Source organism: Tyto alba, unplaced genomic scaffold (genome assembly GCF_018691265.1).
Source record: "Tyto alba isolate M040663 unplaced genomic scaffold, T.alba_DEE_v4.0 Super-Scaffold_20, whole genome shotgun sequence".
NCBI lineage: Eukaryota > Metazoa > Chordata > Aves > Strigiformes > Tytonidae > Tyto > Tyto alba.
In genome coordinates this window covers 6,766,965-6,782,887 of record NW_024881283.1, presented here as the reverse complement: position 1 = coordinate 6,782,887, position 15,923 = coordinate 6,766,965, and the positions used below count along the sequence as shown (strand labels likewise).

Below are 15,923 nucleotides of genomic sequence, written 5' to 3'. Positions count from 1 at the left end.
TAAAAATTAACATTAATTTATTAGAATATTCATGATAAAAACCAAGATTCTCTTTACATGTGTGGTTTGGTTTTGTTTGGTTTTTTTTTAACTTTATACAAGAGAATTTTCATTGCTTTTTTTCCTCCTGGAGGCAGAGCAGGGCAGGCAGGCAGGCGCAGGCAGCGACGTGGGCTCTCACCCTGGCGTGACAAAGCCACACGGACGCTGTTCCCCTGGGGTCCCAGTGGGATGTGGAGCGGGTGGGAGCACAGGATGGGTGCCCGCCAAGGCAGTGGGGCAGCGACGATGCGTGGCAAGGCACGGTGCGGGGAGAGGGAAGCAGCCCGGGCTCCCTGGGGAGGGGGTGATGAGCACCCCGCGGCATGGGAGAGGCAGCACCCATGGTGAAGGGTGGCACGTGGTGGGAGCTGGGTGGCACGTTGGGGACGGGGTGACAAGCTTGAGCACGGTGCAGGACAGCCCTGAGCCTGGGGAAGGCTGAAAGTCACCTAAACACCCAGTGCTCCCTCCCAAGAAAGAGAGGTCCTCCCAAAACTCAGGACCCCCAACACACCCCTGTCCCCGCTTTCTGCCAACGTGCTGTCCCCAACGTGTCCCCAGGCTGGGCGACCCGGCCCCTGGCTCTTCCCCAGCTCCTCTCGGTTGCAGGGGGAGAAAAATAATCCCCCTCCCATGTAGAAAATGCAACCCCCCCTGCATGCCCCCTCCCCACACCAGGGGAGCCCGGGCGCCGTCTTTGGTTAAGGAGCAGCCGGTGCCGCTGCCGGCGCAGGGCGAGGGGCAGAGGGTCCCTGCGGGGACGGGGGACAGGCAGCGGTTCCAGGAGGGACAGAGAAGCCCGGGCTTGCGGGGCCACTCAAAGCGAGGGGGGGACCCGGCTCCCCCCTTGCATGGCTATAGGATATTTATTTAACAAGACCTGGCATGAAATGCGGGGCCGGAGGAGAGGTTCCTGGGCGGCAGCCGGCCCCGTGAGGGAAGTGGCCAAGGCAGGGAGCAGCAGCACAAGCCCGAGGTCCCTGGGAGGGTGCCGGGGGAGGTGGCGGGTGCGCCAGCCCCAGCACAGAGCCTGGCTCCCGTCTTCCCATCTCTCTGCTCCGGAGCAAGGCGAGGGGGCAGGAAAAACACAAGCTGAGGAGGGGTGAAGCTGGGCCGTGGGGCAGCCTCCACGGACACCCCCGGCTCCCTGGCCGGAGCCCACCCTGTGCCGGTTGCAGCCGCCCCGAGGAACCACTCGCAGGTCCTGAGTGGGTGGGCAGCCTCCGGGAAAGCCCCGCCGGGGCTGTGAGGCACCTGCAAATCCCAGTCCCAGGTGGTGAAGTGTCTGTCACCCCCAGGCCACGGCGGCCGAGGAGCCTGGTGCATCCCGGGGGGCTCCTTCCCTGCTCCGCGGGGTCAGCCCAGGGCTTGCTGGGCAAGAGCTGTCCTGGCAATCCCAGTCCATCCAGGACGGTCTCCCCTTCCCAAACCCGGTGTGTAGTGACAGAGGAAACCAAAAAGGAGAGCAAAGAAAGAACAAATGAAGAGAGAGAAACTGTATAGAGGGGCGTGAGGCTTCAGGCGCCAACTGCTACTGCCCCTTGGGGATGAAGGGTTCCCCCTCCTCCGGCTCCGGCCGAGGCCCCGGGTCGCTCAGGCATCGCAGCATTCGCTGGTTGCTGGGGCTGTCACTGGTCCCCGGGGTGAAGACATCGTCAGTACCCGGGGAGGAAGGCTCCTTCACCCTCATCACCAGCCCCTCCTCGTCCTCCTCGGGCGAGGGTGGAAGGCCGCTGCAGCCCTTGGGCTCCTCGTTCATCAGGTCCACGGACTCCGGGGACTGCGGGGAGGCTGGGTCGATGGTGATGATGGGCAGGTTTTCTGAGTCCGCCTTGGGTTCATAGGCCAGTGGGTCTGGGGAGGCAGAGAGGGGTCAGGCAGGACCTATCTCACGGTACCATGAATAAACTGGGTCAGAATAACCTGGGGAAGGAAGGGGGAGTCTCAGGGACCCCCGGTTAATGCATTCCAGACAGTTGGGGCTGGGATGCCTGGGCTCATTCTCTCTCCAGTTCCCAAGTCTGCTGTTTTTTTTTTTTTTTTTTTTTTTTTTGATCTCCACATCCAATCTGGAGCCGCTCCAGACAGCCCAGCCCTGCTTCCCAGGACTCTGTGCCGTTTGCAAGGGCCGAAGCTGCCCTCTGCCGATTAACTGCCAGCTCCGCAAGCGCTGGCAGCAGCGTCACACCCCGTCACACTGTCCCCAAAGCCAGAGAGTACACATTGAACAGGAGGAACCAAAGATGGAAAAGCAAATGTGTGAGGGAGAAGCCAGGAGTCCGGGGGGCAGGTCTGAGGGCTGAGCATTCCCTGCCGAGGCCAGAAATGTGGGTGAGTGGATGGAGCGAGCCAAGTTCCGGACAGATCTACGGCCAAGCTGGCTTCCCAGCGGGAATCGTGCCGGGAAATGAGCTGGGTGCTTCTGCTCAAGCGGAGCTGGGGCTGGAGAACAGCAAACCCCTGGGGCTTGGCCGCATTGCCACGGGGGAGCGGGACGATCGGGGAGGCTGCAGAGGAGCTGAGGGGGTGCAGGACTACGCAACCTCCGAGTGTTTCAGCCGGTGATGCCCAGCGAGGTGCTGGCAGCGGCACTGCCCGAGCAGTTCAGTCCCACCTACCTGAGCCTATGCGAGCCCGGGACATGGTGGGCGAATCGAGCTTGTGAGCTGGCACTGTCAGGTAGTTGTTCATCTGGAATCAGAGCACAGGGACTGTCTCCATCGGAGTGGTCAAGATAAGTGGGGAAGGGGAGGCAGGGAACTGACCCCAGGCCACGGGGATGAGCGAGACGCAGCAGCAGCACGCAGAGGACACACGCACGCAACCCCCCCAGCCGTGCTGCAAGGACTTGCTCAGAGCCTAGGGCACTCAGAGGACCCCGGAGGTTTGGGGTCACCCACTGTCATGTGAACCTCAGCCCTCTCCCCATGCAGGACACCCGGTGCCCTTCCCAGGTTGGGAAACCTCCCCCAGCCTCCCCTGCCTGCAGCAGCATCCCTGCTCCAGCATCCCCGTGACACCTTCTGTTCCAGCTGCCGGGCTTTCTGCCTCCGCAGGAGCATCTGGTTCCAGGCTTCCTCGTAGGGGTCAGCCACAAGTGTGTGCCGGTTGTAGGATCGCAACTGGGAAAAGGCCCCGAGAAAAGGAAATGGGTTAAAAAAAAAACACACGGAAAGGCAAAGGAAGGTCATGGCACCGTTTCCCTTGGAGATGGATGAAGCAGCCACCAGCAGGCAGAGCACGTCCAGGCAAGCTGGTGGCTTGTCCCTTGTGTGCTACCATGGGATGCCTGATCTGGACCCACTTTAGCCCAGCAAGGGTTTAAATGTTGGGCTCAGACACTGACTGAGCCAGCCTCTCCTTCAGCACTATCCCAGCACCATCCCAAGAGGAAAAGCCTCCAGGGGAGGGAAAGCCAGCCCAGGAACATGAGGGGCAGGAGGGCAGGGACACCGGGGGTGAAGGGCAGGGCTGGTCCTGAGGGCATCTGGTGGGAAGTGGTCCTGGCCACCCCCCTGGGAAGCAAAGGGGCCACTCACAGTGCCCAGGGACACCTTACCCTCTGCCTGGTTTTCTGCAGGTTGTTGCGAAGGATTTTGCGGATCTCCTCCTCCTTGTCCTTGGACAGGGCTGGAAGGATGCGCTCCACAGGGAGCGTCTTGGGGTTGATGTTCCTGAGTGGACAGACAAGATTCAGAGTGACACTGCGACAGCCACGGCAGGGCCTGAGGGCTACTTGCCCTGTGGCCAGTGGCAGGGAGCGCGCAGCTTATGCCAGGGGCCTGCTGGAGGCACAGGGTGCCCAGGGCTGGGGAACTCACTGGATGGAGACGGTGGAGACAGCAGAGGGGATCTTGCCTATTCCCCCACTCTCCACCAGCTCGATTGCCTGCTTCATCTCCATCTTGTGATAGAAAGCGATGAGCTGGGGCTCCTTGGACCGCTCCCCGGCAATCAGGCACTTCTTCACGTACTTCTTGTTGAAGCGATTCAGCCTTCCCAAGGATGAGGGCACAGGAGGAGCAGCGAAACATCAGACCTCCCCCTGCCCCAGCACCCACTCCCCGCTCTCCATCCCCGGCCCAGGCCAGCGGGAGATGGTTCAGTTCCCACCAGTGCAGCCCAGGCCCAGCTTCCCCAGCTCCCTCCTGAGCCAGGCACCCTTTGAAACACCCAGCAGCTGCTCGCACCTGCAGCGGATGGTCCTGAGCTCCCACACTGCTGTGGACACACCGTGGGTGGCACGGTGAAGGGGTACAGCCCCACTCACGCTCAACCCAGGGCTGTAATTCATCGAGGGGAGTATGTGTGTGGATGTTATAGCCCAGGGAGAAATCCAGCACAGGGCTGGGAAACCTGCAAGGTGGTGATTCAAACTGTTCCCCGTGGGTCCCTCGAGTCACCAAACCTCCGCACTCACTTGTCCTTCCAGTGGTGGTGCCCGTAGTGACCACAGATATCCTCGATCCCCGTCAGAAGGTGATCCAAGAACTGGAAGGGAAGGTCCAAGGCGTAGGCAGCTCGCAGGGCTGTTGCCCACCCTCTCCCCACCCCGACACCCACGCTGACACAGGGGTGAGGGCACTCAAGGGGGTGCAAGATCAGGGCTGTGGGTCCAGGATGGGCCTCAGGAGGGCAGCACGGTCCTGCGCAACCGGGGCTGCTGCTCTACCAGGCACAGGGGAGGTCTGGGTCGGAGCGGGCAATGGACGACACAGATGGGGGAGAGCCCTCGCTCCGTCCCCCCTTACCTTGGGCACCGATTTAGGGGCAGCTCCCGCTCTGTAAACCCGCCTGGCTACAGCGGTGGAGGTGGCAGAAGCAGAGAGAGAAGAGGGCTAAGGCGGCGAAGAGAAGCGCGCGGGAAGGGCTGGCCGGGCACAGCGGGTTACCTGCGTGTGGATCTCTTCGTTGATGGAGCGCTTTGTCTCTTGCTTCTTCTTCACGGCCAGCAGGTCCACCAAGGGCCGGATGGTCATGCCCTAGGGAGCGGGGAGGGTGGGTTAGACCTCTCCCCAAGGCACACCGGTGGGAATGGGAGGGACTGAGCGCAGCCAAACCACGGGGCTCTGTGCTGCCAGTGCCACCTGGCAGCCTCGAGAGCTTTTGGAGAAGGGGGACAGTGACAGGGTCAGGAATGGAGGCTGGGGACGCGCTCCTCACGGGCCACACACATGTGCTCCTCACTGAATAACCCCCTTTCCCTCTGAAACCGCGCCGTGACCACCGGTGTCCCACCAACCTGCACGAAAACTGTGAAGAAGATGACTGTGATGATGGCTGTGAGGAACATGTCCCTCATGCCGAAATGCTTATAGTCCAGGAGGTAACAGAGGGAGAAGGCGATGGCCCCCCGCAGGCCCCCGTAGGCGATGATGAACTGGTCCTTCGGCGTCAGCTTCACAATTCGGAACTTGTTGATGAACCAGGTGAGGACCAGGACGCCTGGGGGAGCAGGGCAGGGCTGCGTGTGAGCGGATGGTGAAGGATGCCCTCCAGCCCCAAAGAGATCCCCACCCAGCAGCCCAGCTTGCAGCCCAGAGTGGTGTCACCCCCTCGGGGCCGTGGGTGCAGGTGGGTGCTGTCCTGCTCGCTCATCCCAACACCCTTCACCAGCTTCAACCTCACACACAAACGTGGCCTTAACCCCACCTCCCTACAAAGCCAGCCACCAGCAACGGTGATTTCCATGGTAGAACAGGGCCACCCAGTCAACTCCAGTCTCCCCAGCAAGGCAAACTTGGGCCTTGTGGCCCTGAGAGCTGCCCATCACCCAGGACCATCCCCAAGGACTTTGCCACCACGCTGACATCTCACCTAAAACTCTTGCGATGAGGCAGAAGAGCAGCGTGCTGATGACGAAGGTCCAGTTCCAGTAGTGGTGGCCAGCCACCGTGGAGACACCCAGGAAGATGAAGATGAGGGTCTCGCTCACGCTGCTCCACATCTTGAGGAAATACTTGATGGTGGTGTGAGACTTGTGGGAGATGTTGGCTTCCACATAGGGCCGCATGACCACGCCGGAGGCGATGAGCCTAAGGGCAAGGTCAGGACACTCAGCAGCCATGGGGACAGCCCCAACCCCTGGCCCTGCAGCAGAGTTTCGTGCTCTTATACTAAACCCCAGAACAAGGAAGGGCTTGTGAGACAGCAGCAATTTTTCAAGGCCTCCAAAGAAGGCAACATGAGGTTTCTACTCCCTCCTGGCAGCGTCTGAGCCAGGCAGCACAAAACCATGTTGCCTTGAGCCCTGCCTGCTGCTGTGTGCCCAGGAGGATGGGCAATGGGCTGTCAGCGCCCCAGCATCTATGGGACAACTCAAGAGAGTCACTTCCCTCATCCACCTCCCTGCATATCCCAGCCCACACACACCGCTGGCCCTCACTGGGCACGTACTGGCCAAACTGGGACAGCTGAAAGGCTGTGGTTACGCCAAAGTAAATCCTCCAGATGTTCCTGGGGACATGAGGGCATCTCACCCCACCCGTGCCCAACTCACGCCATGATGCCGGAGAGATGGAAGAGCTCGGCAGAGAGATACGCCATGTAGCTGTAGAGGAAGACGAAGAGGGGCTCGATGACTCGGATGTGGGAGGTGAAGCGGGACGTGAAGGCAGCGATCACCCCATAAATGACGCCCACGAAGACACCGCCCAGCGACACCACGAAGAAGCTGAGGAAGCCGAGGATGATATCGATAATGGTCACCTGCTCGAAGTTGGCAAACTCCTCAAAGAGGTGGTAGAGGACCTGGGAGGGAGAAGGGAGAGGGGGGTTCAAACTGCCCCACTGGCAAGAGACGGCCTCACCTCGGAGGAGACCTGCGTGGGGACCTTCCTTGGGAGAGCAGCAGCAAAGGCAGCCAGGCAGGTACGCAGCGTGGCACACCTGAGATGAGCTGTGCCAGTGCTTGGTGATCCTCAGCTGGGTCATGCCTCATGCCAAAAAAAACCTGGTGGTGCTTTGCTGTGCGAGACACAGACCCAGAGAGACCAGTTCCCCGTCCTCTGTGGCTCACAGGGACATGCTGTCATCGGAGATGTGTCTGGGACAGCTCTCCTCTCCAACGCAGCCCCGACCACTGTCTTAAGAGGGGCTTTGGTCAAGGTCTGAACCAGCCAGAGACTGTTCCTGTCTCCCAGCAAGCAGGTCAGGACAAATCCAGCCCGGGGGACACTCGACAGCCGCAGCCCAAACCCATTACACAGCTCTGTAGCTAAGAGAGCAACCTCACAGGAGGAGCCCACCCCAGGCTGCATCGCCTTCTCCCACCCCCAGCCACATTTGCTGGAGAAGCTGACGCAGCCATGTGAGGATGGGAAATGGGCTTGAGGGCATCCTGCAAGGATGGCAGCGCTTGTGAGAGGGGGGAGAGGATGAGGTGCCAACTCCTGCCTGTCAGGGCCAGGTCCTGGGCCACGGGCAGGGACAGACGTGACAGCAGAAGGCAAAAGCATTCCCCAGGGATGGGAGCGGGGACACAGACCCTGCGGGGAGCCTCTCTGGTCAAAAGGGGAGAGAAGTGCCTGGGAAAAGCCCTGTGGTGGGACAGCACGTTCCTCGGCACCAGGAACCTCGTCAGCAGCGCGCTGAGCAGCCAGCTCCGAAGTGGACAGCTGGGATATGGGAGAAGAGCCAGGAAAAAGCAGCGGGTTGGAAGTAAATTTAGAGGTCAGCTCTGCAGAGAGGAGGACGGCTGAGCCAGCACCTGGACACAGATGCCCTTTGGAAATAGCACGGCCCCAGAGCGAGTGGCCTGGTCCCCAAAGCTCCCAAAGGTCCCTGCAAAGCTGCTGCTCAAAGATTGGGGCTGAGGGGTGACCCAGGCGGGATGCCAGCCTGGCTGCAGCCCCCATGGCTCCCCCCTTGCCACTGCTGGCCATGTCCTGCCCTCCCACCTCCTCTGGGCTGCAGCTGGGGGACAGCGAGGAAAACCACAGGAGGAATGAGACAGGAGGGAGCAGCAGGTACATGGCAGTGCTGCCTGACCCAGCACCAGCCCCTCTGTGCTCCTGCTTGCTCTCCCTGGCAGGACAGGCACCAGCACGGCATCAGGCAGCAATTTCACCCCGGAGAGCAGAATCCCAGGAGACCAAGGCACCAGGCACAGTCCTGCTCTTCATCAAGAGGCAGTAGCTGGCTGGGCAGGTGCTCTTGGTCTCCCCAAACTATCAAAACGTTTCACCTTAACCCATCTCTGTGGTGTTTTAAGCCGCTATATTTAGCTTTGCACCTGTGAAAGGTTAGAAGCAAGCGGAGCTGCTGCAGCTCAGCTGGCAGGAGGCACCTGCACCTGGCTGCTTGCCATGGTACTGTGTTCTGCCCGCCAGTCCTGGTGGCACCACCCAGAGATGCTCCACCAAAGCGAACCCCATCCCCTTGGCCAATCCCCCTCCTCCACTTACAACCGTGACAGCGTCATTCAGCAGGGACTCCCCGAAGACCAAGATGTGGAGCAGCTCGTTGATGTGGATCTCCTCAAAGACGGCCAGCACGGCCACCGGGTCCACAGCCGAGATGATGCTGCCAAAGAGCAGGTTGGCCAGGAGGCCGATGTGGTTCAGGCCGGGGCCGCCGAGCTGGCACACGGCGTACATCAGGCCACCCAAGAAGAAGGCGTTCCAAAGCGTCCCCACCACGGCGAAGATGAGGATGGTGCCCAGGTTCTCGGTGAATTGGCGCAAAGGGAGGAAATAGCCAGCATCCAAGATGATGGGTGGGAGGAGGAAGAGGAAGAAGATGTCCGACTTGAGGATGGGGGGCTTTTCACCCACTCCTTTGATGAGCCCCCCAACCAAAAGGCCCACCACGATGAGCAGGCAGCTCTCAGGAACGATGTTGGACACTGAAGGGATCACATGGAAGCCTGGAGAGGAGGAGGAGAGAGGAAGACACATGTTGGCTATGAGAACAGAGGATGCTGTCTGCGGGAGGACACCTCTGCGGGAGCTGGGGTCCCATTCCCAGCCCCCCCTGCACTCTTCAGGAACATTTACTCTTTGTGTGCCTCAGTTTCCCCTTCTAACCCCTTTCTTCCCCATGGCCTGAAGCTGTAAAGTGGAAATTACAGCTTCACCAGACCCACATAACCTAGCATTGCTTGATCTTGGGCCAGAAAATAACAGCAAGACCCAGTTCAACAGACAGGAGCTGCCCTATGGGCACCCCAGGGTCTCTCAGGGGACCCCCAGGCCTCCACGACAGCCGTCTGCAGCACAAGCAGTTCTCACAACACATGCTGTCGCCAGCTCCAGCTCTTCCCGTCACAGCTACTAATCCCGAGCGCACGTAGGCACTGGCATTTACCTCCTGTCAGACGGCAGCCTGCCCACCGAGTGCCGTTACACCCAGCGCGCCAGGCTCTGGCAGGAGGCAGCAGCACAGTGCCCGTCCCCGACGCAGGGGACAGGGAGGGGAGCTGGTGCTCGGTGGGTCTGAGGATGCGATCGGAGCAGCTCCTTATTCCCCCTCCTGCAGCTTCAGGAGCAAGCTGGGAGGTTGCAGGGAGGGCTGCTCCCAGGCACGGAGCAGGGCAGGACATATCCTCGCGGTGCAGGGCCATTCCTTGGGGTGCAAGGTGAGAGGGGACTCACTTTCCCCTTTTTGAGTCACATCACAACCCCAAATGCAGGTCTCCAAGCCAGCCGTGACCCGCCGGGATGACATCCATCCACCAAACACCCCACAGCCTCAGCAACGTGGGCATCTGCCTGCCCAGCCGGGCAGGCAGCACGATGCCAACCAAAGCAGCGCTTCAGCCAACGCACTGATACCCACATAAGGATTTTGGGTTCCCTGGATCCTCTCCCAGGCTTTATAATTATTATTTTCAAGTGAGGTACATTTGTTCCCTGGCAAAGGAAGCGGTTTAAAATAAGGAACCCTGCCTTGGCATCCCGTGTTCCTCCGTTCCTTCCGGCCGGGCGGCTGTGCCATCTGCACATCGTTTCACAACAGATTAAAAAAAAAAAAACCAACCCTCCCTAACGAGCCACTATCCTGCTGACTATCTGGAGCTACTCTGCGTCACGGTGAGCCCCCCCGTCCCCCTCCGCCAAGCCTGCAGGGACCACATCTGCGCTGTGGTGCCAGCTCATCCCTCCTCCACCTGCGCAGCCGAGCGGGGAAGGTGCCGCATGAATCCGGCAGCCCCTTCCCCAATCCCTCCCTAAGGACAGGCAGCCAGCCAGGTGCCAGCCACGGCCCCACGCAGGTCCCCGAGGGCAGGATTAGACCTCAGATTGCTACCTGAGCTGCGGGTGCTGCCTCCGGCGTGGGCGAGCCAAGCCCTGCAGAGGCCGGAGGATTCATCACACCCAAGGCTCCGTGCAGGTCCAGCCGGGCCATTTCGGCAGCGCCCACGTGTCTCCGATGGGTCTCGGGGTGCTGATGTAGGAAGGAGACTGGTTTCTACCTTGGCTTTGCCGCAGCAGCACCGAGCTCTGAGCAAACTGCTCTGCGGCCTTCGCGTTCGGGCACGAGGGGAAGCATCCCAGCTTCCTCCCAAGTGCTCTCCCACTGCCCAGCCACCTGCATTCAGGGACCTCCCAGGCTGGAGGTGGCTCCCAATTTAGCCCCACGGGATTTTTCTTCTGTCTCTGATCCCCTCGGAGCCCACGCAAGCACAGAGCACCCCAAAGCAGCCCTGGCAGGGAGCTCCCCATGGGAAGGGACGTGGTAATTCCTTTTCCAAGCACAGCCCATGCAAACACCTGGAAAAACCAGCCCTTCCAGCACACCGGGCAATTGCCCATCTCAGCATACACCAACCCTGGACAGAATAAGGTTTAAAGCCACACAAGCAGCAAGAAGCCCGCAGCAAATCAGTTTTCGTTTGCTAAGTATGTTCAATCATGAATAAAACACAAACACTGACAATTAAGCATCTCTCACTTCTTCACAGGCCCCAGGATCCCATTAAACAGCAACATTCGCATGCTGATGTGAATTCAATGTTTTAAAGCCTTTTTGTAGGGCCCTAAAAATACACTCACACGGGCTGCATGTTAATTATGCCTTTGATTTCACTGAATCTCAGCCATTTTTCACTCCCTGCTTTCTCCGCTCAATATTTTTAGAGCACTCGAAAGCTCATTGGTACCAATCTGTTGCTGGGATCCTGCTGGGATCCTGCTCTGAGTGCCGGGCTGATATCCCGCTTTGGGGTGGGGATGATTAATGGGAAGAAACGCTCTCGCCATGGGGGCGATGCTGGGCAGGGGCGAACTGGTTTGATCCCAGCTCTGCACCTGAATTTCCCTTCCAGAGGAAGAAGGAGGCTGCGGGAGGACGCTGGGTGATGAGGATGCACAGCCACAGGCACATCCAGGTGCAGCGGGAAGAGGAGTTAAGTCTTGATAATAGCCATAATAATAACAATAATAATAATCCTTAATAACCCCCAGGCCCTTGTTCCTGGCTGCTTTGGTAAAAGGTTATTTGCACAGCAGTTACGTGTGCTGCTCGCCTGCCCAGGTACCTACTGCTGCCACCCGCCTGTCCCCAAACGTGGTGGCCCTGCTGCAAACTGGGACTCATCTACCGCTGTGGGAGCTGCAAATCCTCTGCAAACCCAGGACGAGCCAGGAGGCGGGGAGGGGCACAGCGAGACCCCCAGTGCACCTTCATTTTTCTCTACTAAGCAGCAAGAAGGGCAGGAGCTGGCATCCGAGAGGTCTCCCTGGCTCGGAGGGATGCGCCGGCTGCACGGGAAGCGCTTCCCTAAGGATTGAGGAGCAATAAAGCAGAGGCAGCGCCTGCACCAGGCGTATGAGACTCCCGGCACGCCGCTGCCAGCACATCCTGAATAAACAAGTGATGCAGGAGCCGGGGGGGATGAGGCAGCCCGGTCTCCGGCACATCCGCATCCGGAGGACAAGCAGGGATGCACAGGAGCAGGCAGGCGAGCACACGGAACAGTTTTTCCCATGGAGAAGAACCCACTGGGTTTCAGCTGGTTTTCCTGAACCCCACCAGGAGGGAAGTCCCCTGAGACCCCATTTCCCTGAGAGCGACCCACAATCCCCAAATCACCAGCACGGGGCACACAGAGTCACCCAAGTTTCTTCCTTTGGAAAACAAACTCCATGGGAGCGGTTCCCCTATCAACAGCATCAAACACATCTGAAACTATTAAAAGCAAGACCAATTCCGTAAACATCAACCCCGAGGGCTTAAGCAAACAAGCAAAATGGAAATACAGCAGTTAATAGTTCCTATTAAAACAGTTCCTTGTCCACACCATGGACGCCGGCTTGCATGTGCCCAGCAAGGAGAACATGGATCTCCAGCTCTTTCTTGGGTTAGGGCAGACAGGAGCTGGGGACCGGCTTTCCAGTTTTAACCACAGTCTAAGCACCTGAAGGACAGGAAGAAATCGCCATCCTTCAAATCAAAGAGATTTGGGGCAAGGAAAGCTGTTGCAAGACAATGCTCATGCTGCAAAAGTTTGCTCTGCAGCTTCTTCTGAATGTCAGTTGTCTTCATTTTGGTGTCAGCAGATTTGCACGGGGCCATTTCTATCGAAGTGCAGGCAATCGAGGGCAACATCAAGAATTTTCCTCCACTAACTCCAGTGGTGGCAAGAACCACTGGTGTCTGTTGGATTGTGCAGCAAGTCTGATTATTTTTCCCCTAGGTGCAGAAAGGCTTGTATTTTAGAGGCTGTGGAAGTGGAACAAAGACACCCGAGCACGGCCACAGCACGGCGAGCTGCCTTTGATCTCCAGGATTTACAAAGACCGGTCCTCACCCCAGCGAACGCGAGGGCCCCCATTTCAGCTGCTAAAGGTTCATCCCCATCCTACCAAGGGGGACCTGGGCTGCTTTTCCCAAGGCCGTGGCTGTTGGCAGATGCAGTGCCATGTAAATATTTGCTCCCGACCAAACAGCTTGGGAGAGACTCTGCCCTACGTGTGGTTCTTTCCTCCCTCGGCTGTATCTGGGTTACTGCAGCTCCGGCGCACGGCCGGATGCTGTGCCTGGCATTATATATGCTTCATCCAGCAGCGTCTGCTCCTTCATTGCCTAATGACTCAAAACCTGAGTTTTGAGTTTTAACTGATCTGCTTCTATCCTCAGCCTGGGCAGGAAAAGCCTGAAGGGATATGGAGGGAAGGGAGATGGAGGGAAGGGTGCTGGGCACCCAACCCAGACCCAGCATCCCCACCCCAGGGGAGTGCTGCTGTCAAAAGGAACTGGGTCCCACGAGAGCATCTGCCTGGGGTGATGTTTCTTGCACTGCAGCTCAAGTAGAGGCCATCTCCACGCCCGGAGCCGCTCACAGAAATTTGAAAACTCTCTCTCAAGGCCAGAAGGAGATGATTTGCAGTTCTCAAACCAACAGCAGCTCAGTGCTGGGAACCTACTGCAAAAGGGAGTAGGGAGTACGCCCCTTTGCCCAGCCCAGCCTCATCCCACAACAGAAAGCCCCAAGCACCACAGCGTAGTGTCTTACAGCATCTATAAGGTCCCCTCCCTCCCCGCCTGATGGCTTTTCTCTGTCCCACCCATACAGGACTTCTCACCCTCCTCATTACCCTGGCTGCTGCAATATCGCTCCATATGGCAGAGGACCCACGGTCAGGCTTAGTCAGGGCTCTGGCAGACCTCCCCTAATTTTAAAGACCTCTCTCAAAGCAGTACAGAAAAAACATTTTAATCAAACACTTCAAAAGAACACTTACAATGAAAGAAATGAGGCAAAGCCTTCACATGCTTCCCTGCTACAGGCCAGGTCTGGGAGACGTCTACATCTCCCACGCTGGCTCCCACCACGGGGACATTGCTGGAGTCAGAGCTGTAAGAGCCCCTGCAATCCCCATGGCCCTGAAAAATACTGGTGTTCAAGGTGATAAATAAAAAATAAAATAAAATAAAAATTAAAAAAAAAAATAAAAATCTCTGTAATGCTAATGCTGGAGGCAGCCTGCACCGCGAGACAGCGTGCCAGCCCTGGGGCCTGTGGGGTCCCCCTGGCCCCGAGCCACTGTGCACTTGCCCCCAAAAGCCAGTCCCCACAGCTGGGCTTGCCATCGGCCATCACATCCTCCTAGAGCTGCAAGTTGAATTTGGCTGGGATTATCGTCCTCTCATTTCACACGAGGAAAAGAAACGTGAAGGAGGAAGGCAGAAAACCCACTTGGTTGGTGTTTGAATTGGAACGAGGTAAACAGGGGGAGGAAGGAGGGCGGGGAGCACGCGGCATGGCGGGAAGGGCTCGGCACGTTCATGGTTAAGTGGGATGCTCCTGCGGCTTCACCCCGGCTTCCCAAGCGCCCACGCATGGGGAGCCTTGCGGGAAAGCCAGGCTGCTTCCAGGATGATGCCTGTTAGCTAAGAGGAGGCACAAGAAATGAGAACAGTTACAAAAACACCCCATCCTCCCAGGCTTCAGAAGTTTATTAGCGCGGCTGCAGGCTCCAGCAGGCAGGCAGCAGCCCCGAGAGAGAAATTACACAATTATTAACCAGGGATTAGGCAGCTCTTCCACCCCCGGATGATTTTCTCTGAAAGGAGGTAGATGAGGGGTTAGTCTGGGCGAGGGGGTGGTGAAGCCCCCCCCCCGCCCCGGGGGATGCTTGCTGCAGCCTGGGGGACCCATGGGTGCTTGTTTGGGCTGCAGGGTGGGACTGAGCGGCCGCGTGGCTCGGATGCAGAGCTGCGGTGCTGGAAAAGCTCCGGGAGAAGGCACAGGGTCTGGGAAGGAGGCAGCGAGGGGGAGCAGGCATGCTCAGAAGGGCTGCCCTTCTTGAAGGACACTGCAGAGAGCAGGGCTGGAGGAGCCACACGTGTCTTAGCAGCACCAGGGCCCCTCCAAAGGCCACTTTAACCCTTTAGGCCACCGGGCTGGCATGGTCTGGGTGGGCCGTACAGAGATGCAGCAGCCCTGCATCGTCACCCAACCCATCAACCCGGCGGCGAGGGATGCAGGAAGGTGCAGACACCTTCCCACGCTCCTGTGGGACACAGGGATCACGGACGTGCCCTGGCACGTGGATGCTTTGCTGGATGAAACACAAAGTCACTGATGTGTCACCATCCACAGGGAATAGTCATCTGCAAAGCCATTACCCAGCACCATCCCCTTCTTTTTTCGCCACTTAGAAGAAAAAGTGGGCCGGGGGGGCTGGGGCTGGGCTCCAAGGCTTGCAAAATACAGAGACCACCACGACCTGGTGTTCACGCTCTTGCTTTTGGGGTGGTAGAGAGTTGAGGATGTGGGGCTAAGCCCCCCCTCAGGGTTAAAGCCCTGCAAAGATGATGACATGGGAAAACCCATCTCTGGCTCCTAGATTTTGGCTTCTGCTTCCTCCCATATATCCCCTTTCCTCCCCAAAAAGGTGCTGGATTTCTCTCTTCCCCCACCCGACCACCAGCTGCTGCTGCAGTTGCCCAAAGATCATCCAGGCTTTCCTTGTTGCTGGTGGCCTCTGGCATAACCCCTGTGGGGTGTCTCGTAGCTGCTGGGAGCGTGTCTCAGCCCCGCTGCACAGCCTCCCTTGTAAAATGGAGCCAGACTCATCGACCTGCCTGCAAAAACAGGGAGCGAGGAGCTTGGGGAAGGGCACGGAGAGAGAGCTGCATGCGCCCGGCACTGGCACGGGTACCAGATGTAATGGGGAAGTCTCAAGGGAAGGGGATGAAAATCGAACTTGCTAGAAAGGAATTAAATAGCTGGTGATTTACACCTAAAAATAGAGCGAGGCCACGACTCGTGTCACCCTGCAAGGGGAGGTGATAAAACCATGATACTTAAATTACATTCATCATGTCTCGTAAGCTCCAACGTCACCACCTGCCCTGGAGCTCCAGCCCTGCTGAGCACCAGTGCAGCTCCTGCATGCGGGGCCCCGCTGCAGCTTTTGGCTTTGCCAAATCCT

The 15,923-nt window shown here is 58.5% G+C and overlaps 1 protein-coding gene across 1 annotated transcript in view; it reads right to left on the bottom strand.

The window, feature by feature from the left end:
- SLC9A1 (solute carrier family 9 member A1) overlaps positions 1–15,923 on the bottom strand; it is a 30,546-nt gene continuing 14,623 nt past the window's right edge. The window contains exons 2-12 of the mRNA XM_032992147.2: positions 8,448–8,908; positions 6,542–6,792; positions 5,860–6,077; positions 5,285–5,487; positions 4,935–5,024; positions 4,463–4,533; positions 3,864–4,037; positions 3,602–3,716; positions 3,063–3,164; positions 2,661–2,733; positions 1–1,896 (exon numbers count right to left, since the gene is read on the bottom strand). Coding sequence (XP_032848038.2) covers positions 1,574–1,896; positions 2,661–2,733; positions 3,063–3,164; positions 3,602–3,716; positions 3,864–4,037; positions 4,463–4,533; positions 4,935–5,024; positions 5,285–5,487; positions 5,860–6,077; positions 6,542–6,792; positions 8,448–8,908 — 2,081 coding nt within the window. The 3' untranslated portion in view covers positions 1–1,573. The remainder of the gene's footprint in view (positions 1,897–2,660; positions 2,734–3,062; positions 3,165–3,601; positions 3,717–3,863; positions 4,038–4,462; positions 4,534–4,934; positions 5,025–5,284; positions 5,488–5,859; positions 6,078–6,541; positions 6,793–8,447; positions 8,909–15,923) is intronic.